At 37.6% G+C, this 19,676-nt stretch overlaps 1 protein-coding gene across 2 annotated transcripts in view; it reads left to right on the top strand.

Moving 5' to 3' along the window:
* The window catches only part of cul3b (cullin 3b), a 39,950-nt gene that overhangs the window by 12,835 nt on the left and 7,439 nt on the right, over positions 1-19,676 (top strand). For both annotated transcript variants that reach the window (XM_061925769.1, XM_061925770.1), the window contains exons 3-11: positions 6,416-6,529; positions 6,627-6,787; positions 8,060-8,174; positions 9,530-9,758; positions 13,462-13,607; positions 14,363-14,539; positions 16,346-16,516; positions 16,682-16,789; positions 18,873-18,997. In XM_061925769.1, the coding sequence (XP_061781753.1) occupies positions 6,416-6,529; positions 6,627-6,787; positions 8,060-8,174; positions 9,530-9,758; positions 13,462-13,607; positions 14,363-14,539; positions 16,346-16,516; positions 16,682-16,789; positions 18,873-18,997 (1,346 nt within the window). The remainder of the gene's footprint in view (positions 1-6,415; positions 6,530-6,626; positions 6,788-8,059; positions 8,175-9,529; positions 9,759-13,461; positions 13,608-14,362; positions 14,540-16,345; positions 16,517-16,681; positions 16,790-18,872; positions 18,998-19,676) is intronic.

A 19,676-nucleotide genomic window follows, 5' to 3' on the forward strand; every position in this document is an offset into this window, starting at 1 on the left:
GGGATGTAACATTATGAACATTTCATATCACGATTATTATGAACAAAATGGACACAGTTATTGTTATCACGGTATTGTTGAATTTCCTCAAAAAGTATTTATACTAGGGCTGTTAAATGATTAAATATTTTTAATCAGATTAATCGCATTTTGGGATTTGGAATAATCATAATAAATCACAGGTGATTACTCACATGCATAATTTATATTTGCTTAAGAAAAGACCACAATATTTGTAAACAAAAGCAATTTTATTGTCAGAATGCCATCTAGGAACAGTTTTAAACATTTTACTTGAAATGCGTGTCATTTATTTGCACAAAACTTGGCAACCGTTTTATCTAAAATTCTTTCAAGCTGTATTTTGGAGTGGAATTTGCCAGTTAGCACACCAGTCGGAGTCTCCTCATCATTTTTGTATATAGGGCCGGGCGATATGGACCAAAACTGATATCTCTGTATTTTCAGGCCGAATGGCGATTTACAGTATATACCTGTATCTTAAACAAAAAGTGCAAAGTGCTAAAGGTTGCCTATGTGTTTTATGGCTAGATAACCAGTGTTAATAGTAATCAGATTATTTTTGTTGTAAATAGTAACGTAACGTGTTGTTTATTCTTTTAAAATAATTAGTTGTTACTATGTTAAAGCAGTTTTCGTTAATTTAGTTTTTACATTTATAACCTCACAATTGTATGTAGATGGAGCTTCTACTCGCTCACTGCCGTGAATCCCGCTGGCTGTTCAGTTTGACATTTTGGAAGGTTTTTCCGCACAGACTATGGAGAGAGTCACTTTCAAGCCGAGGAGTAGCTAAACATGTGACACACCGAGCGAGCAGCAGAGAAGAGCTATCGCTCGCTGCTAACAGAATTGAACAACATAAACCGATGATATTCGTGATAAAGTTAAAGCTACAAGGATAGGTATAGGTTCTCAAGCAAATTGATGTATGTGTAAAGCTGGAGTCACTCACGGATAGCATAATGCTGGCTATGACCAAAGCATTGCATCACTTGGGTGTCGAGAAGTCTGCACCAGAGTTGCCATATTCTTTAAAAAAGTTGTCTCAGAGAAGCCTACGTAAACACGCAAGGCACTGGTCAGACACAGAGAGGAGCAAACGGCCATAACAAAGGTACATAAAAAAATACCAGTATGGCGGTATTGTCTCAAATATATATCTCTTTCTAAAATATACCGGTATTAACTAAAATACCGGTATACCGCCCAGCCTTAGACGTATGTATTGTTCTGATCACTGACTGTATAGCAGTTACAGTTAAAGAGCTTCTACGGTCAAAGTAAATGACATGATTAATCTAAGTGTGCACATGATTAATGCGATAATTTTTTTTGATTAATCGCATTAGTTAAGTCGTTAATTTGGGCAGCATTAAGTTATTCACACACTGAATTTTTTTTAAAGTGTTTTATTTTATTGCATTTTTTAAATAGACACAATACACTTTTGGCAAAATAAATATTACATATTATTCTGGCTTTTAAAAGCCAAATAGTTTTATTTGAGTGTTTAAAAATGTTTATCTTACGTTGTTTTAATTTTTAAATGTTTTTGAGTGTTTTTAATGGTAAAGGAAAAAATTAAGGTCTTTTTATGAGATCTGACACGAGCTCACTTTTTGTTGTGGACATCTCCTTGTCATATTCCTCTGCGTATGGATTGATCACTCTGTTCTAAGAGAGCACAGCCTGTCGTGTACGTTCAATGTGCACAATTGAAGAGCTTAGTTGCTCACACATTAATGTGTTTGTACAAGTTTAGATTGTGGTGTGTCGTTTCATAATGGGGAAAGATGTTAACGTGTTTTGTATTAATGATGTTAGCTTTAAGGCTAGCTAGCCAGCTTGCTTTTCCAGTAAATTATTATCACCAGTCTGTGAGTTTATCAATCAGTTTTACAATCCTTTTAATTTAAAAGGGTAGTACTGACCGTTGGGAGTTTTACAGCAGTTTATCACTAACACTTACATTGCCACAGAGAGTACGATGTCGCACATGAATAATTCTTGGCCAGGACTTGCTTGAAAAAGAGGCTCTTGAATTCAATAGGATTTTCCTAGTTAACTCGGTTATTAATAATATTATTAACATCCGACTCCAAAGGACGTCACCGTCAAAGAAGCGATCAAATGGACAATAACAGACATGTGCCACAATTTCCTCTGCTGCAAACACAGATGCACAGGACAGCGGTTCCAGTATACCTTAATTGTTATGGTTTGTTTTCTGTTGATATTTCAACACAGTAATATCTGGACAGTGTAATCATGCCCTTAATCAAAGAGACTACATCATGTGTAAACACACCCTGATGACTTGTGTAGTGTGTAATTACTTCCAATCAATTAATCTTTTGAACCACATTCCAGTTTCAGAATGCCTCATCAGGTCATTAGATGTAACTGGTGACCTGGAGTAGTAATAACCTGCATGCCTGTGTGCAAATTATATTATCCTATGGTGTTTTATGCGAGCTGTATTAAAAACGTAACTGAATTATAAATTGAACAATATTTTATTATTGTGGTTGTAATTTGACTGAGAAATGTGTTCAGTATATTGACCATCTCCTTTACTTAAATGATAGGATCAACTTGTGTCCAATCAGTATACTATATATGTAAGAAAATATAAATCTCTTTTGTTGAGCAGAATTAATGGTACATAATATATTGTTCATGCCATATCATAGACAATTGGAAGGCATCCTCCAGTGTTGTTTTACAACCTTGCATACAGTTTTGTATTGACTTTCATTAGATTCTGTAGCTGATGTGCGAGCATTGAGTGTTGCTTTTAAAGGGGAATAGATCAGTGGATGCTTCCAGCTCAGTGAAACCAAAATCAATGTCTGTACAAAAGACACCAACACATTCTTTCAAGCATCTTCGAACCTGAATATTATAGATACATAGCAGAAAATAATGAATTATCCACTTTGGCAGCCTGAAACTTATGTTATTTGTAAACACAATTCATTAGTGCTGTTAGCAAATCAGTAAGTACATCATTGTTGATTGATTAAAGATGTCAAATTGTTTTATATGTCATATTGTTTTAAATGTTAAACTTAATTGATTTCTGACATCTATGGTTATTGTGTTTGAAAAATGACTCTTTGTTTTTCAGTTTATTAGCCAAACTAAAACTAAACATTTTAGATTTTGAAAGTTTACTCAATTATTTTTCTTGTTAGTATGGTATACAGTATATTTCATTATATTTCTGCTTTTGACTTTTTCTTTCAAACCTAGTCATGTTATCAATTGTATCAGCTCAGGTGCGTCCTAATCCAATACTGATATTGGATTTCATCGGTTTGCTTTCAAAATCTCCGATATGAAGTAAGCTATTGGCTACTAGGAGCTAGCACCGACACAACAACTACTGTAAGCACACAATAGCACTCAAGCTAGACATACATAGTAAGTGTCCTTAATTGAACAATATCGCAGTATAAAATATGACATTATTCAATAAATGAACAATATCGCAGTATAAAATATGACATTTTTCAATAGAAACAAGTAACGGTGGGAATCTTCTGGCACTTCACAATTCGATGGGATTCTTAGGGTGACTATTCGATTCAGAATCGATTCTCGATTCAACATGATTCTATATTGAAACCGATACCTCCTTCTGGTTGCTACCGTATGACGTATACATCTAGCAAGTAAGCAAATGGCCTGAAAACGTCTTTAAAAATGGATTCTTAAGAAAATACAAATACAAATCGAATAATTCATTCCAAATGGTTAATAATAAATAGGTTAGTTTTTTTCATACCTGCCATTGTTCTCTGTGTGAGTAATGTCACGTGATCAAGTTTTTTAACATCCCACACTACAAAATAACAAAGGTATGTATACCCCACCTTCCGCCCGATTGTAGCTGAGATAGGCTCCAGCACCCTACGCGACAACGAAAGGGATAAGCGGTAGAAAATGAATGGATGGATGGATGGATGGATGTATAATTTGTGCTGCTATCAGATCAATATCTGTATTGGACAATTCTCTTGGCTCCAATGTCGGTATTGCATAGTGACCTAACCTGCTCATTATTGTACATCTGAAATAAAAGGGCATAGCCATGATATTTGCCCAATATATGAGAAATTAAACAGTATCCTTAAAACACACTTTATGCACACCATGATAGAAAATGCTGCACACAAAAATGACATGTTGAAAGCAGTGTATGACTTACATTACAGTATGCAGTGTCTCCCTTTTTATTTGCACAGAACGTGTTACTTTCAGTTGTATAGTTAGATTTATACGGCAGCAAAACATGTCAACTATATCTGGATGTGTAAAATGCTTTGGGTGTTTGACCTCATGAAACTTGAGGAGCACCAGATTAGTCATCACCTCTCCAGAATGAGAAAAAGGGCAGGTCAGTGTGCCCTTAAAAAAAATATGACAGACTGCTGAGTCACACTGCAGTGACTACTATCACACTGCCATATGTCTGACTAGTGGAGGAAGATGATACCAAGTAGCGTTACAGAAAAGTAGCTGAAAGGAGACGTCACAAATAAGTAATGAAAGCATTTTGGAATATATTGGTTTTTACAATACCGGTTAGGGCTAAACTATTCGGGCAAAAATATTATAAAGCGATTAATTTGATTGCTAATTGAAATCATGATTTATAACATGATTATTCACTAATTTGAAAACATGAGTATTAATTGTACCATCAAAACGCAACTTTGAATATAATTTTAAAACAAACAACTAGATATGAATTAGTTACAAATAAACAAGTTTAAAAAAATTATAGTGACAACAACACTTTTTAATAAAAATAGCAATATGAAAAAATTTAATTTAGGTTTTCGGTTTTTATTTTTTGGAATTTTGTTTTTGGCCTTTTACAATTATTTTACCACCATAGCGTGTATGCTTTTTGTGTCATAAATAAATACAATTTACATTGATTAAATGGAAAAAAAATTAAAAAAAATTGGAATTGTCGACCAATATTTCAAGATTAAGCGTAATATTTTTTGTAAATGTGTCAATTACTGCATTATGTTTGTGTAAGGTACGCAGTAAGACGGGATGTTGCGCACAGCGCTGTTATTGTGAAGGTGGGAAGTTGCTTTGAGCTTGATGAGTTTAGAGACGACTTGAGGCTATTAAAAAAAAAAAAAAAGAGCAAGCCTTTAAAGTTGCGACTGCTGTCCTGCGTGTGCATTGATCTTACATGGATGATGTCGTTCACAACAACACAAGCAAATAGACTTATACTTTCTTTTTTTATTGTCATTCAAATTTGAACTTTACAGTACAAATAAGAATGACATTTCGTTGCATTAGCTTATGGTAGTGCAGGATAAAAAAGCAATAAGGAGCAGATATAAATAAATAGATTACTGTACAGATAAATATATTGCACTTTTGCATATGCATCCACGTTTACGGATGTATGTTATATTGTCTTTATATTCCAGCGAGTTAATCCATTTTTGGGGGGAATTGAGGGGATTATTATGATGCGTTCAAGAGTCTTACGGAAATTACATGTTTTGTGGGTGTATGGATTGTTCTTGCTAGCATTAGCTTTGTGGTTTAGTCTGTGTTTCAAGTAGCAGTCTCCACATTGTTTAGTTCAGGGCGCGGTGGTTGAGTATTTTAGGGACGAATTAGCGGTCCCGGACACATTATTACCCAAACAAGTGAAGTGAATTATATTTACATAGTGCTTTCCTCTAGTGACTCAAAGCGCTTTACATAGTGAATCTCGATATCTAAGTTACATTTAAACCAGTGTGGGTGTCATTGGGAGCAGGTGGGTAAAGTGTCTTGCCCAAGGACACAACGGCAGTGACGATGATGGCAAAAGCGGGGATCGAACCTGGAACCCTCAAATTGCTGGAACGGTCGCTCTACCAACTGAGCCTCTCTACCAATTTTTTTTTCTCCTCACAATGACAGAATTTCACTCACATTTATGGCAATTTCCTTGATACTCTGCTTTTAACATCGGACTTCGTTTTATTGGCCAATTCTGTGATTCTGTTTGCGGCTACGTTACCATGGAACTCATATAGCCTTACTTTTTTTGTTTTAGTTGGTGATTATTGATTAGGCATACTAGTACTGGGTCAAATAAAAAGTAGCAACCACGGTGATGTGGTCTTTTTTCACTCATTCGCTCCTTTTCCGTTTCACCGTTACAAGCTCAGGAATTTGCATGCACTTTGCCCGGCCCATTAATCGTTTTTATCATAATATTCTTTTGATCGTGAGAAGCCCAAATCTGAATTGTGATTAAAATGTGATTAATTGTCCAGCCTATCACCGGTCTGGTGCTGTCACCACCACTGTGTAATGCGCCATAAAATGCCCACATAAATGTGTGTGTCGTTTCCTAAAGGTACGAGAAGATGTCCTCAACTCCCTGAACAATAACTTCCTTCAAACCCTAAACCAGGCTTGGAATGACCATCAGACGGCAATGGTGATGATCCGGGACATTCTCATGTACATGGTGGGTTGTCAGTTTCCTAAACACCCCAAAACTGTCTTCCTTAAAGTTGCTAAAAATGTGAAAAACTCTCCTCTGTCCCTTTTCTCTTTCTCCGCAGGACCGGGTTTATGTGCAACAAAATAATGTGGAGAATGTCTACAACTTGGGTTTAATCATCTTTAGGGATCAGGTTGTGCGCTACGGCTGTATCAGAGACCACCTCCGACAAACTCTACTGGACATGATCGCGCGTGAAAGGAAGGGAGAGGTGGTGGACAGGTAGAATGCACATGAACATTGAGCCAACAGACTGTCATGTAGTTGAATAAATAACATACAACATGAATAAAGAATAATATTTGTTAGCATTTAAGATAGCTAGCGATTAGCGCTAGAGATGTCCGATAATATCGGCCGATAAATGCTTTAAAATGTAATATCGGAAATAATCGGTATCGGTTTCAAGAAGTAAAATTAATGACTTTTTAAAACGCCGCTGCACGGAGCGGTACATATCTGGTAAAACACGGACGTAGGGCATACCGGTACTTGCCAACCCTTTTGATTTTCCCGGGAGGCTTCCGAATTTCAGTGCCCCTCCCGAAAATCTCCCGGGGCAACCGTTCTCCCGAATTTCTCCCGATTTCCACCCGGACAACAATATTGGGGGCGTGCCTTAAAGGCACTGCCTTTAGCATCCTCTACCACCTGTCGTCACGTCAGTTTTTCCTCCATACAAACAGCGTGCCGGCCCAGTCGCATAATATATGCGGCTTTTAAGCGAATGCAAGGCATACTTGATCAACAGCCATACAGGTCACACTGAGGGTGGCCGTATAAACAACTTTAACACTGTTACAAATATGCGACACAGTGAACCCTCACAAAACACATTTCGGGAGAACATCCGCACCGTAACACAACATAAACACAACAGAACAAATACCCAGGACCCTTGGCAGCACTAACTCTTCCGGGACGCTACAATATACACCCCCCGCTACCACCATAACCCCACTCCCAACCCCGCCCACCTCAACCCTTAACAATAATTTTAATTAAGGGTTGGAAAATATCGGATATCGGCAAAAAAGCCATTATCGGACATCTCTAATTAGCGCTTTAGTTGCCAGCTAGTGATTAATGCCCTAGTTGTCAGCTGGCATTTGGCATGTTTGTTGCCAGCTAGCGATTAGCGAGCTAGTTGTCAGCTAGCGATTAATGCGTCAGTTGCCCGCTAGTGATTAGCGCTCCAGTTGCCAGCGAGCTATTAGTGGCAATAATACTATTATTTGAATATCGTTAGTATTGCACAATAACAAGGTATGTTTAGGACCAGGTTAACATAAAATACAATCATAATTGCATACACAATAGCATGCTCCATCATTTTGGGAAACGTTGAAGACCCCTGATTTAGTGTATTGATTTTTTTTCTTTAATTTGTAAAAATGAATAATTCATTCTGTAAAATAATAATGACCTTAATGTTTACCTTTTACCGTTGTCATAGTGTATTTTATCTTTTTTCCCACTGTTTTTGTATACCAGGGGCGCCATCAGAAATGCTTGCCAAATGTTGATGATCCTGGGTCTTGAAGGCCGGTCTGTTTATGAAGAGGATTTTGAAGCACCTTTCTTGGAAATGTCTGCAGAATTTTTCCAGGTCTGTCAAAAATAATTTATACTCTTAATTGTTGCCTATATAGATCCATTTGAAATGCTGTTTTACATACTGCAGAAAAACACATTATTCTCTAAATATTTGGTTTAAGTTTATATCAAACATGCACACAGTTACAATATGATAGATCACTGTTTTTTCAGTTTCTCACTACAGCATGTTCGAAAAGCAGTAGAAAGTAACAGATCTTATTTAATCCCACTCTATTTCCATTTCATAGCAATTACTAAAACATGTATTCACTTCCGGTTCTCAATTTATACACAATTTAAATACATAACTAATGGAGTTCCTCAAAAAATAGTTAAATTAGTTGAAAATCCCATAATGAGGTGAATAAGATTCTCATTTTTCAATAAAGTTTAAAATGTGATTAATCTTGCTGTGTCACATTTATACTGCATAAAATATAAGTGTTATTTTCTGGATGAAAATAAATAAATAAAAAGGTACAGCGCTACATGGTACTGTTGAGATAGTCAGCCTTGTACAGCTAAATGTTGTTGTTCCGAAATTTGAGGTGAGATGATGCAACTGTGTATCTTTGATTGTTATATCCTTAAAGAGGAACTGCACTTTTTTGCAACTTTGCCTGTCGTTCACAATCATTATGAAAGACATGATGACGGATGCATTTTTTTTAATGCATTCTAAATATTAAATAAACGTAAATAAAAGTCTGCTTACAGTGGAGCTAATTGGCGCTCCACTCTTCCGCCCATAAAATCCAATAACCATTCAAAAAGAGCCAACAATAATCCATTTACATTTCGTGACTTGAATATTATAAGCTCTAATGCAGACAAACTATTTATAGCGGCGCCGTGATCACTTCCAGTGTGCCGATGTTTACATTATCGACTGATCAGCTGCTTCCTCGTTTCCCTGCTCCCTGTAAGTTTGTTGTATATCATAAATCATGCCTCTCACCTGAAAAGTAGATGGCTGAAGATATAGTCTGACAAGTTGGGGCACTATCCGCCATTTAGGATCTAGAACTGGCGAGAATGACAGGAAAAGCACTTGCTCCCCCCCCTATGAGGTGTCTTAAGAAGCATTACTATGCCATCTAATGTACAGAGTTGGCTTCACAGACATTATGAATTGTCAAATCTGGGGAAATGTATGGGAAAAACTGAATATATAATTATAACATCATACTTTGGATTGCCATTAGTGTTTTAATAATTTAATGGTAAAAATTTTAAAGTGACTGCCACATTTATGAATTTTTATGTATGCCATGCTAAAGAATTGATTCAAGTAAGTTTTAACTGTGAAAGCACAAACATAAAGGAGTTTGTCAGGAATAATTTGTACTTTATTGTGTCTTTTAGATGGAGAGCCAGAAGTTCCTTGCAGAAAACAGTGCTAGTGTGTACATAAAGAAGGTGGAAGCGAGGATTAACGAGGAAATTGAGCGGGTGATCCACTGTCTTGATAAATCTACAGAGGAGCCCATTGTCAAGGTAGTGGAGAGGGAGCTCATATCCAAGCACATGAAGACCATTGTGGAGATGGAGAACTCTGGTCTGGTCCACATGCTCAAGAATGGGAAGACTGATGGTAAAGAGTGCTTTCACACCTACAGTGTAGTTTATCTGGTTAAAAAAACTGTCATGTTTTTTTAAGCTTGGTCCATGTCCTGATGTTACATTTAACTCAAATGTGTCACTAATAACCACCTAAGATGATTTTCTTATCAATCTGTGGCAAGTACAAAAATGTAAAGTGAAAAACACTACATAGCTTTTATTGATAATTTTAAACATGTGGATTGTCTAGCAGGTTCAGTACACTAACAAAAATGCACTTTGGGTCCTATACTTCCATGTGCTTAAGTGGTAAAAGCTGTGCAATTGTACAGGTTCTGGCCTTCATCCAAAATGTGCACTCTGGGTGGAGCAACCCTTAAAGGGGACCTATTATGCAAAACCAACTTTTCTTACCTTCTGGTACCTGTATCTGCACGTATCCCCAACATTTGAAATCAAACCATGAAGGCATTGTTGGGATAATCATAAAACAATCTTGCTTTCATTCATTCTTTCTCCAAACAAACCGTTTGGAATTTTGCCCATTTGTGACATTTTTCCCATTGGTGACATCCATATACCATATGCTAAAGTTTTAACCAAAAAGCTGTGTGCCGTTGTAGTCAAAAAGATCCTTATTTTTCTCTATCCTCTTGTTGTGGGGCAGACTGTCTCGTACATGCACATGCATCCTCCACAGTTGCCATTTGTAATACAAAGTGGCGTACAGTTCTTACTCATAAATCTGTCAGTATCGCCATATGAAAGCACTAAAAATTACAACCAAGATGACGGGGTGAAGACTCAGTCGAAGTGGAGGCGCGTAATTAAGACCGGCCACTAAATAGCACATCCTGAAAAAACAGTCAGAAAGCGGGTTGAAGATTGTCTTTAAAACATATATACATGTGCATGTACGAGCCAGTCGCCCCACATCAAGAGGGTAGAGAAACAGAAGGAGCTCAGTGACTACAGCATTGGATTACAATGGCGGACTTGCGCTAAGCACTTTGCTTAAATTTTTACCGTATATGGAGACATCCACTGATGTCACCATTAAGAAGAGAGTCACAAATTGGGCAAACTCCAAACGGCTCGTTTTGGAGGAAGTTTGTATATAATATAGCATCATCTTTTATTAGCGATGGGCAATATGGCCTAAAATATATATTGCGATAAAAATTGCAGCCTCCTGTGATAACGATGCATATCACAAAATAATAATTTTTTGGGGAAATTATATTAGAACCATTTCAAAACGGGTTACAAAGGCTCCTAATTTGGCTGCTGACATTTCTGGTTGTATTTTCTCAAAACTATTACTCCATTTGTTAATTTACTGTTAATTTCTGTTGGATGGGTTTCTCTACACTTGTATTATTCACTTTTTCTTCTGTTGTTGGATACTTTACATTAGTTTTGGGCGATACTACAAATTTGGGTATAATGATACTTAAAAGTTTCAAGATCAATGAATGATACATTTTTTAACACAACTACCGGTATAATCAAACAAAAACAAGTGTGGTGGTGTAATAATATCAAATATATATTTAAATTATTTCCTACTACTGGCTTTGATTTAAATCCTTTTTTTGCTCTTAAAGCCCTCCTGTGGCCAGGGTGTATTTGAACTACAACAAAAGATGTTTTGATATAATATAATATAAAAAATATATCTAACCACTGATTGGCAACACTAAATTGGCCCTAGTGTGTGGATGTGAGTGTGAATGTTGTCTGTCTATCTGTGTTGGCCCTGCGATGAGGTGGCGACTTGTCTAGGGTGTACCCCGCCTTCCGCCCGATTGTAGCTGAGATAGGCTCCAGCGCCCCCCGCGACCCCAAAGGGAATAAGCGGTAGAAAATGGATGGATGGATGGCACTGTAGTAGCAACCGAATATACTGTATATACTTGTACGTTGCTGTCAAATTAGCGGGACACACCTGGAATGTTTCATCAACATGCATTATCACAAAATTACAATATTATTAAAAACACCAAACGGCCAAATTTATATAATTTATATCGTCTATCATCAAACCCTAGCATCTATCAATTGATTCAATTGAGTTTTTGAAAGGTAGTAATAAAACTACGCTGTCATGCCTCTCCTCGCAACCACATAAACACACAAAAAAACATTATAACATCTGTCTAAGACCATTTTGATGCGTCACAGTACCACAAACAGTTTACTTAAAACAAACTATTCCCATCACACAACATCAGGGTGGCCAAAATAACAAACGAAACAAAAGCAGAGGTTCATCTACGAAGTGACGTCCAGCCAGCAGAAGACACTGTTGCAAGTGCATTCACGCACTTTATCACCATGACGACACAAGAATACATAACAAGCGCTGCTTAGATTGATACGGCCTTTTAAAAGTTAAAGCGTTATCCTTTACATGGGTATTTTCTGGAATATAGAGTGCACAGGTGTATAAAACGCACCCAATAAATGATTCCATGTATTAGCCGCACGGGACTATGTATGTATATATATGTTGTGAAATGAGTTATTTACACCGAAAGAGTTTGTAAATGTTTATTTACATACCATAATTGTATCTAAACGGTGCCTGTCACACGACTGATCAAACAAAACCGACGTCATCGTCATGGGCCCACTGGCTGTGGAAACTAGCTCTAATCAGCTAAACAGGCTCTAACTCCACGGTGACGTTTTGGTGAATTTACTGAGGAATTTGTGAAACTGGAACAATACAAACAAAATGCCATTGCAAGTTAATAACACTAACACAGATACTCATAAACGTTTTAACATATTAGATAATGCTAACGACGCTTGCTTCATTACATTACAATAGCACTCACAAATAAGCATGAAGCACTCCTATAGACATCACACATGGGACTCTTTGGTAATTAAGAATTGTTTTAGTTATATTGTAAAACTTACAAACGTTGCTTAGAGTGACGAAAAATCTATACAAGTTGAAACACTATGGACAATTACAAGAAGGAACGGCACTTGTACTTCTGGTTCAAACATTTTAAAAAGCAGGAAACACCGTGGACATTCACCCAGCAGCACCTGCAATGAGCAAACTCGTCCAAAAGATGGCGCCATAGCAGAAACAATAACACCATTTCAGTGTATTTACATGTTTTTTATGAAAACTATTTGCATTATGGCTGTCAGCGAAGAAAAATCCATAGATTAGCCATACTGTTTTATAGGCCACAGGGTTCATACATAGGAAAAAAGTAGTGGCTTATAGTCCGGAAGCGAACTCCATGTTCCGTGATTTTCACACAGCCACAATTAGACGCAAAGCCCTTTAAGCATTGAAGCATGCTATAGCTTTCTTTACATTGTGCTGCTATCCGATGACTTGTTAACCACAAACCCACTTAACCAATCTGTTAGCTAAATATTATATAATATATATACCATTATGTCGTCTAGGGTTTACCTCGCTTCAAACATTCATTTACCAGTTGGTTCAGATCACTTTCTCACCACAACTGAAACTCCTCAGAGATCTGTTTAGGTAAAACGTGTTGGTGGAAAAGCACTTAGGCCAAAAAAGTAATGTATTTCTGACACAGATTGTTGGGGAGAAAAAAAGGAAAATGTATAAAATTTGCATTTTTTATGTAAATTCCAAAATGTCTTCAAAAACCTTGTTTACACTGGAAGCAGTGCACCCACGCTATAAAATGACTTCTAACATGTGTGCTCCTCTGCGTGTCCATCCTCAGACTTGGCGTGTATGTACAAGCTTTTCAGTCGCGTTCCCAACGGACTGAAGACCATGTGTGAGTGCATGAGCTCCTACCTCCGGGAGCAAGGCAAGGCTCTTGTGTCAGAGGAGGGAGAAGGGAAGAACCCAGTGGACTACATCCAGGTACACGTAACAGCAGATATGGCAGTGCTATGACTGTAACACGTCTGTCAAGTTAGTTGATCACTCTCGTTTAGAAGTCCCTTAACCAACCACGTTTCTAACTAAACTGAGTGCTCAAAATGGAGCCTGAAATACCCACTGAGAGAATACCGCATGATTTCCACCAGCCAATCAGCAAAGAAGATGTTGAATATGATGATATAGTAACTTGATGTTATTCTAATTGCAAAAAATGTTAATTGAAATAATGTATATAATAAAACAGGGTTAAAATGTGCCCTTTCAAGTTAAATGGGTTCCTATGTTTAGGGTACAATCAACACAATTGTGATGAATCAGACAGGCAGAAGAAAGTGGTTCTTGCATTTTGTGGTTATGAAAGAAGGAAGAGTGTGTTTTGTTCAAGCCTACCACTGTGTGACAGTCCAGAATTCTAGCGCTGGTCTAAACCTCTAAACACAGTGTAACTGCTCTAACTTTCATTTCCCTCTTCTTTGTGGCCTCGAAAAATTACGGTGACTGACTCCCACTGCACTACAGTATTTTGTCAATATACTTTGGGGCTTTCCAATGGAAACACACATCTACAATAGGAATTATGGAATGTTTCCATAATTCCTATTGTAGATGTGTATTATGTCTTAGGGCCTTCCCTCACTCTTCTTTACTCGAACTACAACCGTAAATGCTGTGTTCATTTGTTAATCTATAGCTGCCACTCTTCATCGGCCTATCTCCCTACCTCCTTCCCACAGGGCTTACTGGACCTGAAGTTGCGTTTCGACCGATTCCTCCAGGAGTCTTTTAACAACGACCGTCTCTTCAAACAAACTATTGCTGGCGACTTTGAGTACTTCCTTAACCTCAACTCACGCTCGCCGGAGTACCTCTCACTGTTCATTGACGACAAACTGAAGAAAGGAGTAAAAGGGGTGAGTCAACTTATGCATTTGTCTCATTGGATCTTATGACGTATAGGGATGAGTACCGTTCACATTTGAACCGATACTGTACCAATTCTCAGTACCTGGGGAATCAATACTGGTACTCAACGATACCAATTCTCTGTACTTTTTTGTGTGTTTGTAAATATGAATGGTTTGATGATCAAAATAAATTTTTACTGCATTTAAAAATTAACTGATTATGATAACTGCTTAGTTATCATAACTGTTACATTTCTTAGTATGTAGTTAGGACATTAAGTTGCAAGTCCAAGATGCTAGATGCTTAGGGCTAGGCGATATCTCAGTGTTTTTTAGGCCTCATCGCGATATACGATAAATATCGGTATTTTGAACAAAATGTGCAAAGTGTTGAGTTAAACTCAACACCACATTACTGTTACTTTGTGTTTTAAAAAATATATTTTAAAATGTCATTAATTATAGTTACTCATTACTAAAGTAATTTAATTACTAGTGGAACTACTCTTTAATAAATGTAATTCATTACTAGGGAAAGTAATTCATGCGTTAACTTTATAAAATCTATATACCTCTATGTCATATGCAGTTGAGAGAAGTTTATGAGAGCAGCGTGTGCGTGCCTTGAAAAGGCGGTGTTTGTTGCCAAGCGACCTGTGACGTCAGCGAGGGTTTCAGCTGAACTGTATTTGTTGGCTTTTGCAGTTAGCAGCGGCAGTCTGACGGCTGTTTGTACCTCTGGTTAATAAAGAGGAGCCGCCGGAGTTACGGTACGGGCACCTTCGCTGTGCGCAAAGGGGAATGTGGCGGGGGGTCAATGTCAGCAATGCACAGTAGCGACACCGGCTGCGCCAGACGGTGCCTGCCAGGCCCCCCGGTGGCGGCAGCGGCGCACTGCACTGGCCGCAAATGGCTGTAACAAAGGCACAACAATAGGTGGTATTGTCTCAAATATATATCTCTTTCTAAAATATATAAATACCGCCCAGCCCCACATGGCAGTTGTGTATAGTTAATGGTGTTGTTTTTTTGCGCCCCAGAAAGTGTTTTAATACTGTAAGTATTGTGCTTATTACGCATCAGCTGTTTGATTGTAACATGCATCTTAATTGTAGTTTTCATTAAAAAAATTGAAAATGTTGAAATCGCCAGCTAAAATCATTACTGCTAATCAGTAACATGTCAATAGGAAAGTCAATGTATATTTACCATCAAGTTAGTGCAATTTTGGAGCGTTTTTTTGAGTCAATTGCTTTGTTGGCATTTAAATTGCAACCTTACCTAGAGGTAGCTCCGAAGTGCAAAGAACCGGCTGAGTCGGCAACCAGGCGTCACGTCACACGCAACCCAGATACTGAAATAAGGCACTGTTGAATTTTACACGAATCGGTCGGTGGCAAAAAAGTACCGGATTCTGTAACCATCCCTAATCATGTTTCATTGTAGCTTTCTATGCGTTTTACTTCTGTTGTCGTCGTAAAAATGGTGCCGCTGGTTGCAGCACCGATCTGCTCTTTAATGTCCTACTTTGTGATCTTTAATGTTTCCCTCTTATGTGTTTTTTCACCTTTGGTTTAAACCTCTTAGGACTGCGCCACAAGGGGTGGCACTCTAATGACTTTTGCAATACTTTTTTGTGGACTTTGTTTTTAATCTACACTGCAACCACATCATTTCCCCATTTTGGATTAAGAAAAGGCTTTTCTTCACCTTCCTCCTCCTATACATGTAGTAATGACCCTTACGTTGCTTTTCGCGCTATCCTTTTGCGTTTCAAAACACCCGTAAAATCCCGTTTGTATTCTCTTTTAGCTGACGGAGCAGGAGGTGGAGTCCATACTGGACAAGGCCATGGTGCTGTTTCGCTTCATGCAGGAAAAGGATGTGTTTGAGCGATACTACAAGCAACATCTGGCCCGTAGACTGCTCACCAACAAGAGTGTCTCGGATGACTCCGAGAAGAACATGATCTCAAAACTCAAGGTGTGTGACCAGTATTTATAACTATCAAAACAGGACATGAAATTATGATATTTTTTTAATATGCATGTTAGGTTAATTGGAGACTAAATTGCTTATTGAATGTGAGGGTGAATGCTTTTTTGTCTAAATATACCCTAATATAATAATTTGGTCTTCATTCCTCAGACTGAATGTGGCTGTCAGTTCACATCTAAACTGGAAGGCATGTTCCGGGATATGAGCATCTCAAACACCACTATGGATGAGTTTAGACAACATCTGCAGACAACTGGGGTGAGCAGACATAAAAGGCAACAATTCACTCTGTAATGGGTACACTGACCATCCATAATCACTACACTGCTACTGGACCGATGGATCACTACTGTGTGCTTTCTTCCTAATTATACTCTACATATAACATTCACATCCTGGGAATACATACAGCTTTGTCACGCAAATGCTATGCTGTTGCACGGTTGTTGTTTTCATCATCTTCATTGGTAATGAGCAAAAGCTTAGTTTTTCTGTGTAATTTTGTTTCGGTGACATAAATGATAGAGATTATTGTCATTGTTGTACAAGGGGAAATTCACATCAACCTCCATTGCTCTGTTTATGTAATTAGTTTTTTTTATTTGCATTGTTTCTCAATTTTCAGTTGCCTGCCACAATTTGACATACCGTATTTTTCGGACTATAAGTCGCAGTTTTTTTTCATAGTTTGGCCGGGGGTGCGACTTATACTCAGGAGCGACTTATGTGTGAAATTATTAACACATTACCGTAAAATATAAAATAATATTATTTAGCTCATTCACGTAAGAGACTAGACGTATAAGATTTCATCGGATTTAGCGATTAGGAGTGACAGATTGTTTGGTAAACGTATAGCATGTTCTATATGTTATAGTTATTTGAATGACTCTTACCATAATATGTTACGTTAACATACCAGGTACGTTCTCAGTTAGTTATTTATGCGTCATATAACGTACACTTATTCAGCCTGTTGTTCGCTATTCTTTATTTATTTTAAATTGCCTTTAATATGTTGGGTTTTATCAAATACATTTCCCCCAAAAATGCGACTTATACTCCAGTGCGACTTACGGTATATGTTTTTTTTCCTTCTTTATTATGCGTTTTCGGCCGGTGCGACTTATACTCCGAAGCGACTTATACTCCGAAAAATACGGTACATACAAAATAAATAGCAGTTCACCATCGTTCATAAATAACGCACCTGGTCTGCCAGAGAAAAAGAAGACATAGTAGGTGTTGGCAATTTAGCAACTTTGTTGGTATAGTTAGTAAATAATCAGACCTATCTGGTTGCTCCTTGGTTATTAGCAACCAGTTATTGGTTGCCATTAGTATTATGTTTTAACCGAATGTAGTACCAAATTAGTACTTGAAAAACAGTCCTGGTGCTTAACAGTGGCCATCCTAATACTTTTGCAAATTTTTGTACAACCAAAAAACACTGCCTTTTAAATCTTATGGAATTTTGTGACATTCGAGTTGAACAAATTAGTCATTTAAAAACTTCTATGATATAAATTAAAAGATAACAAAGTAATACGTTAAAAATAAGTAATAAAATCCACAACAAATTGCCTTCATTATTGGAGCAAAACAACATGGAGAACATGCAAAAAAAAAAAAAAAATACTAAGTTGTAATGGTTGATGCTCAAAATTCTGAGTGTTCGTAAATGCAACCTCCCTCGCAATAACCTTCAGTGGTGCATAATGAGGAAGTGCTTTTTTGTTGTTGTGGCCACTGGCTTGGCTAGTGCAGCGCTGACAGTGTATGAGGGTTGCTATTGGCGTGATAAGGTCAGTGCTTCTGTCGGTACGCTACATTACTTACAAGTATGTTACTTGTACAATATCACAGCCAAGCACTTGTTGCATGTTTGCTGAATCTGCATTCATTTTGAACCGATCCCTACTTGCGACAGAAGAAAAGATCATTTATAGTTCTAAACATATTTGTTTTGATTTGAATGGTTTCTCTTACGTTTTGCAGATGTCCTAGCCAATTGTGCAAAGTTGACGATTACATAATTGCCACTTTCCTCGCCCCCAACGACAGGAATAGATTGCAGTCCTGTGGTAAGGGCTGATATGCATATACAGCATGCACAAGGGGTGCCATATCAGAGCAAGGGTCTGTGGCTCGTTGGTCCCAGGAACAATGTTAATGCTTAGAAGCAAACTGGTATCTCCCTGGCAAACGGTTACACTTCTCATAATTTGTTAAGAGCATTGTGTGGATGTGCAACATGTATTTATTTATTTATAACCATGATGGTGCTGTCACCTGTATAAAAGTTTTTGTTTCCCCCCCCCCCACCACCGCCAAAACTCAGGTGTCGCTTGGAGGCGTTGATCTCACTGTGAGGGTGTTGACAACAGGTTACTGGCCAACACAGTCTGCAACACCCAAGTGCAGCATCCCCCCTTCCCCACGACACGCATTTGAAGTCTTCAGAAGGTGAGTCACTTGCACACAGCCTCTTAACAATGTTGTACTCCTTGGTGCACTGAGGCTCGATCCTGTCCATAGTGCCTCAAATCATAATTTTCTTGTCATCGTCATTGTCCCGATACCAATATTTTGGTCCAGGTACCAAATTGGATTTCAATACTTTTCAAAATGAAGGGGATCACAAACGAATGTCATAATTGGCTTCATTTAAACAGAAAATTGTATACTACATGAAACAAATGTTTCTTATTGCACTTAAAGAACAATTTTAGGAAAAAAGAAAAACATTTTTAAAAAAGGCATTAAATACACTGGGCTTTTCCTATAGCTCGAAAGAGCAATTTACAATTGTATTTGTTACGTATATAGTCTGCCATAATCTAGGATTAGGTTAAAATAGAATAGAAAGCTTTGCTGACATTGTATTAAATGCTTCCTGATTTATGGTTGTCACTCTTGGTTTGGCTTTAAGACAAATACAATCATTAGTAAATACTAAAAACAATAAAGCTAAAGCTACACATATAATACATGTAGCTGGTAGAACACGCATTGTTAAAGATAAAACAGAAATTGTAGACATTTTTTTTTTAATTCCAACATTTCACTTGCGTTAGTTTACGCTACGTGTGTGGTTCGTACTGCGCTAATAAATAGCAACAAGCTAATCAGCTGTCTGTGCGTC

Source organism: Nerophis lumbriciformis, linkage group LG30 (assembly GCF_033978685.3).
Source record: "Nerophis lumbriciformis linkage group LG30, RoL_Nlum_v2.1, whole genome shotgun sequence".
Taxonomy (NCBI): domain Eukaryota; kingdom Metazoa; phylum Chordata; class Actinopteri; order Syngnathiformes; family Syngnathidae; genus Nerophis; species Nerophis lumbriciformis.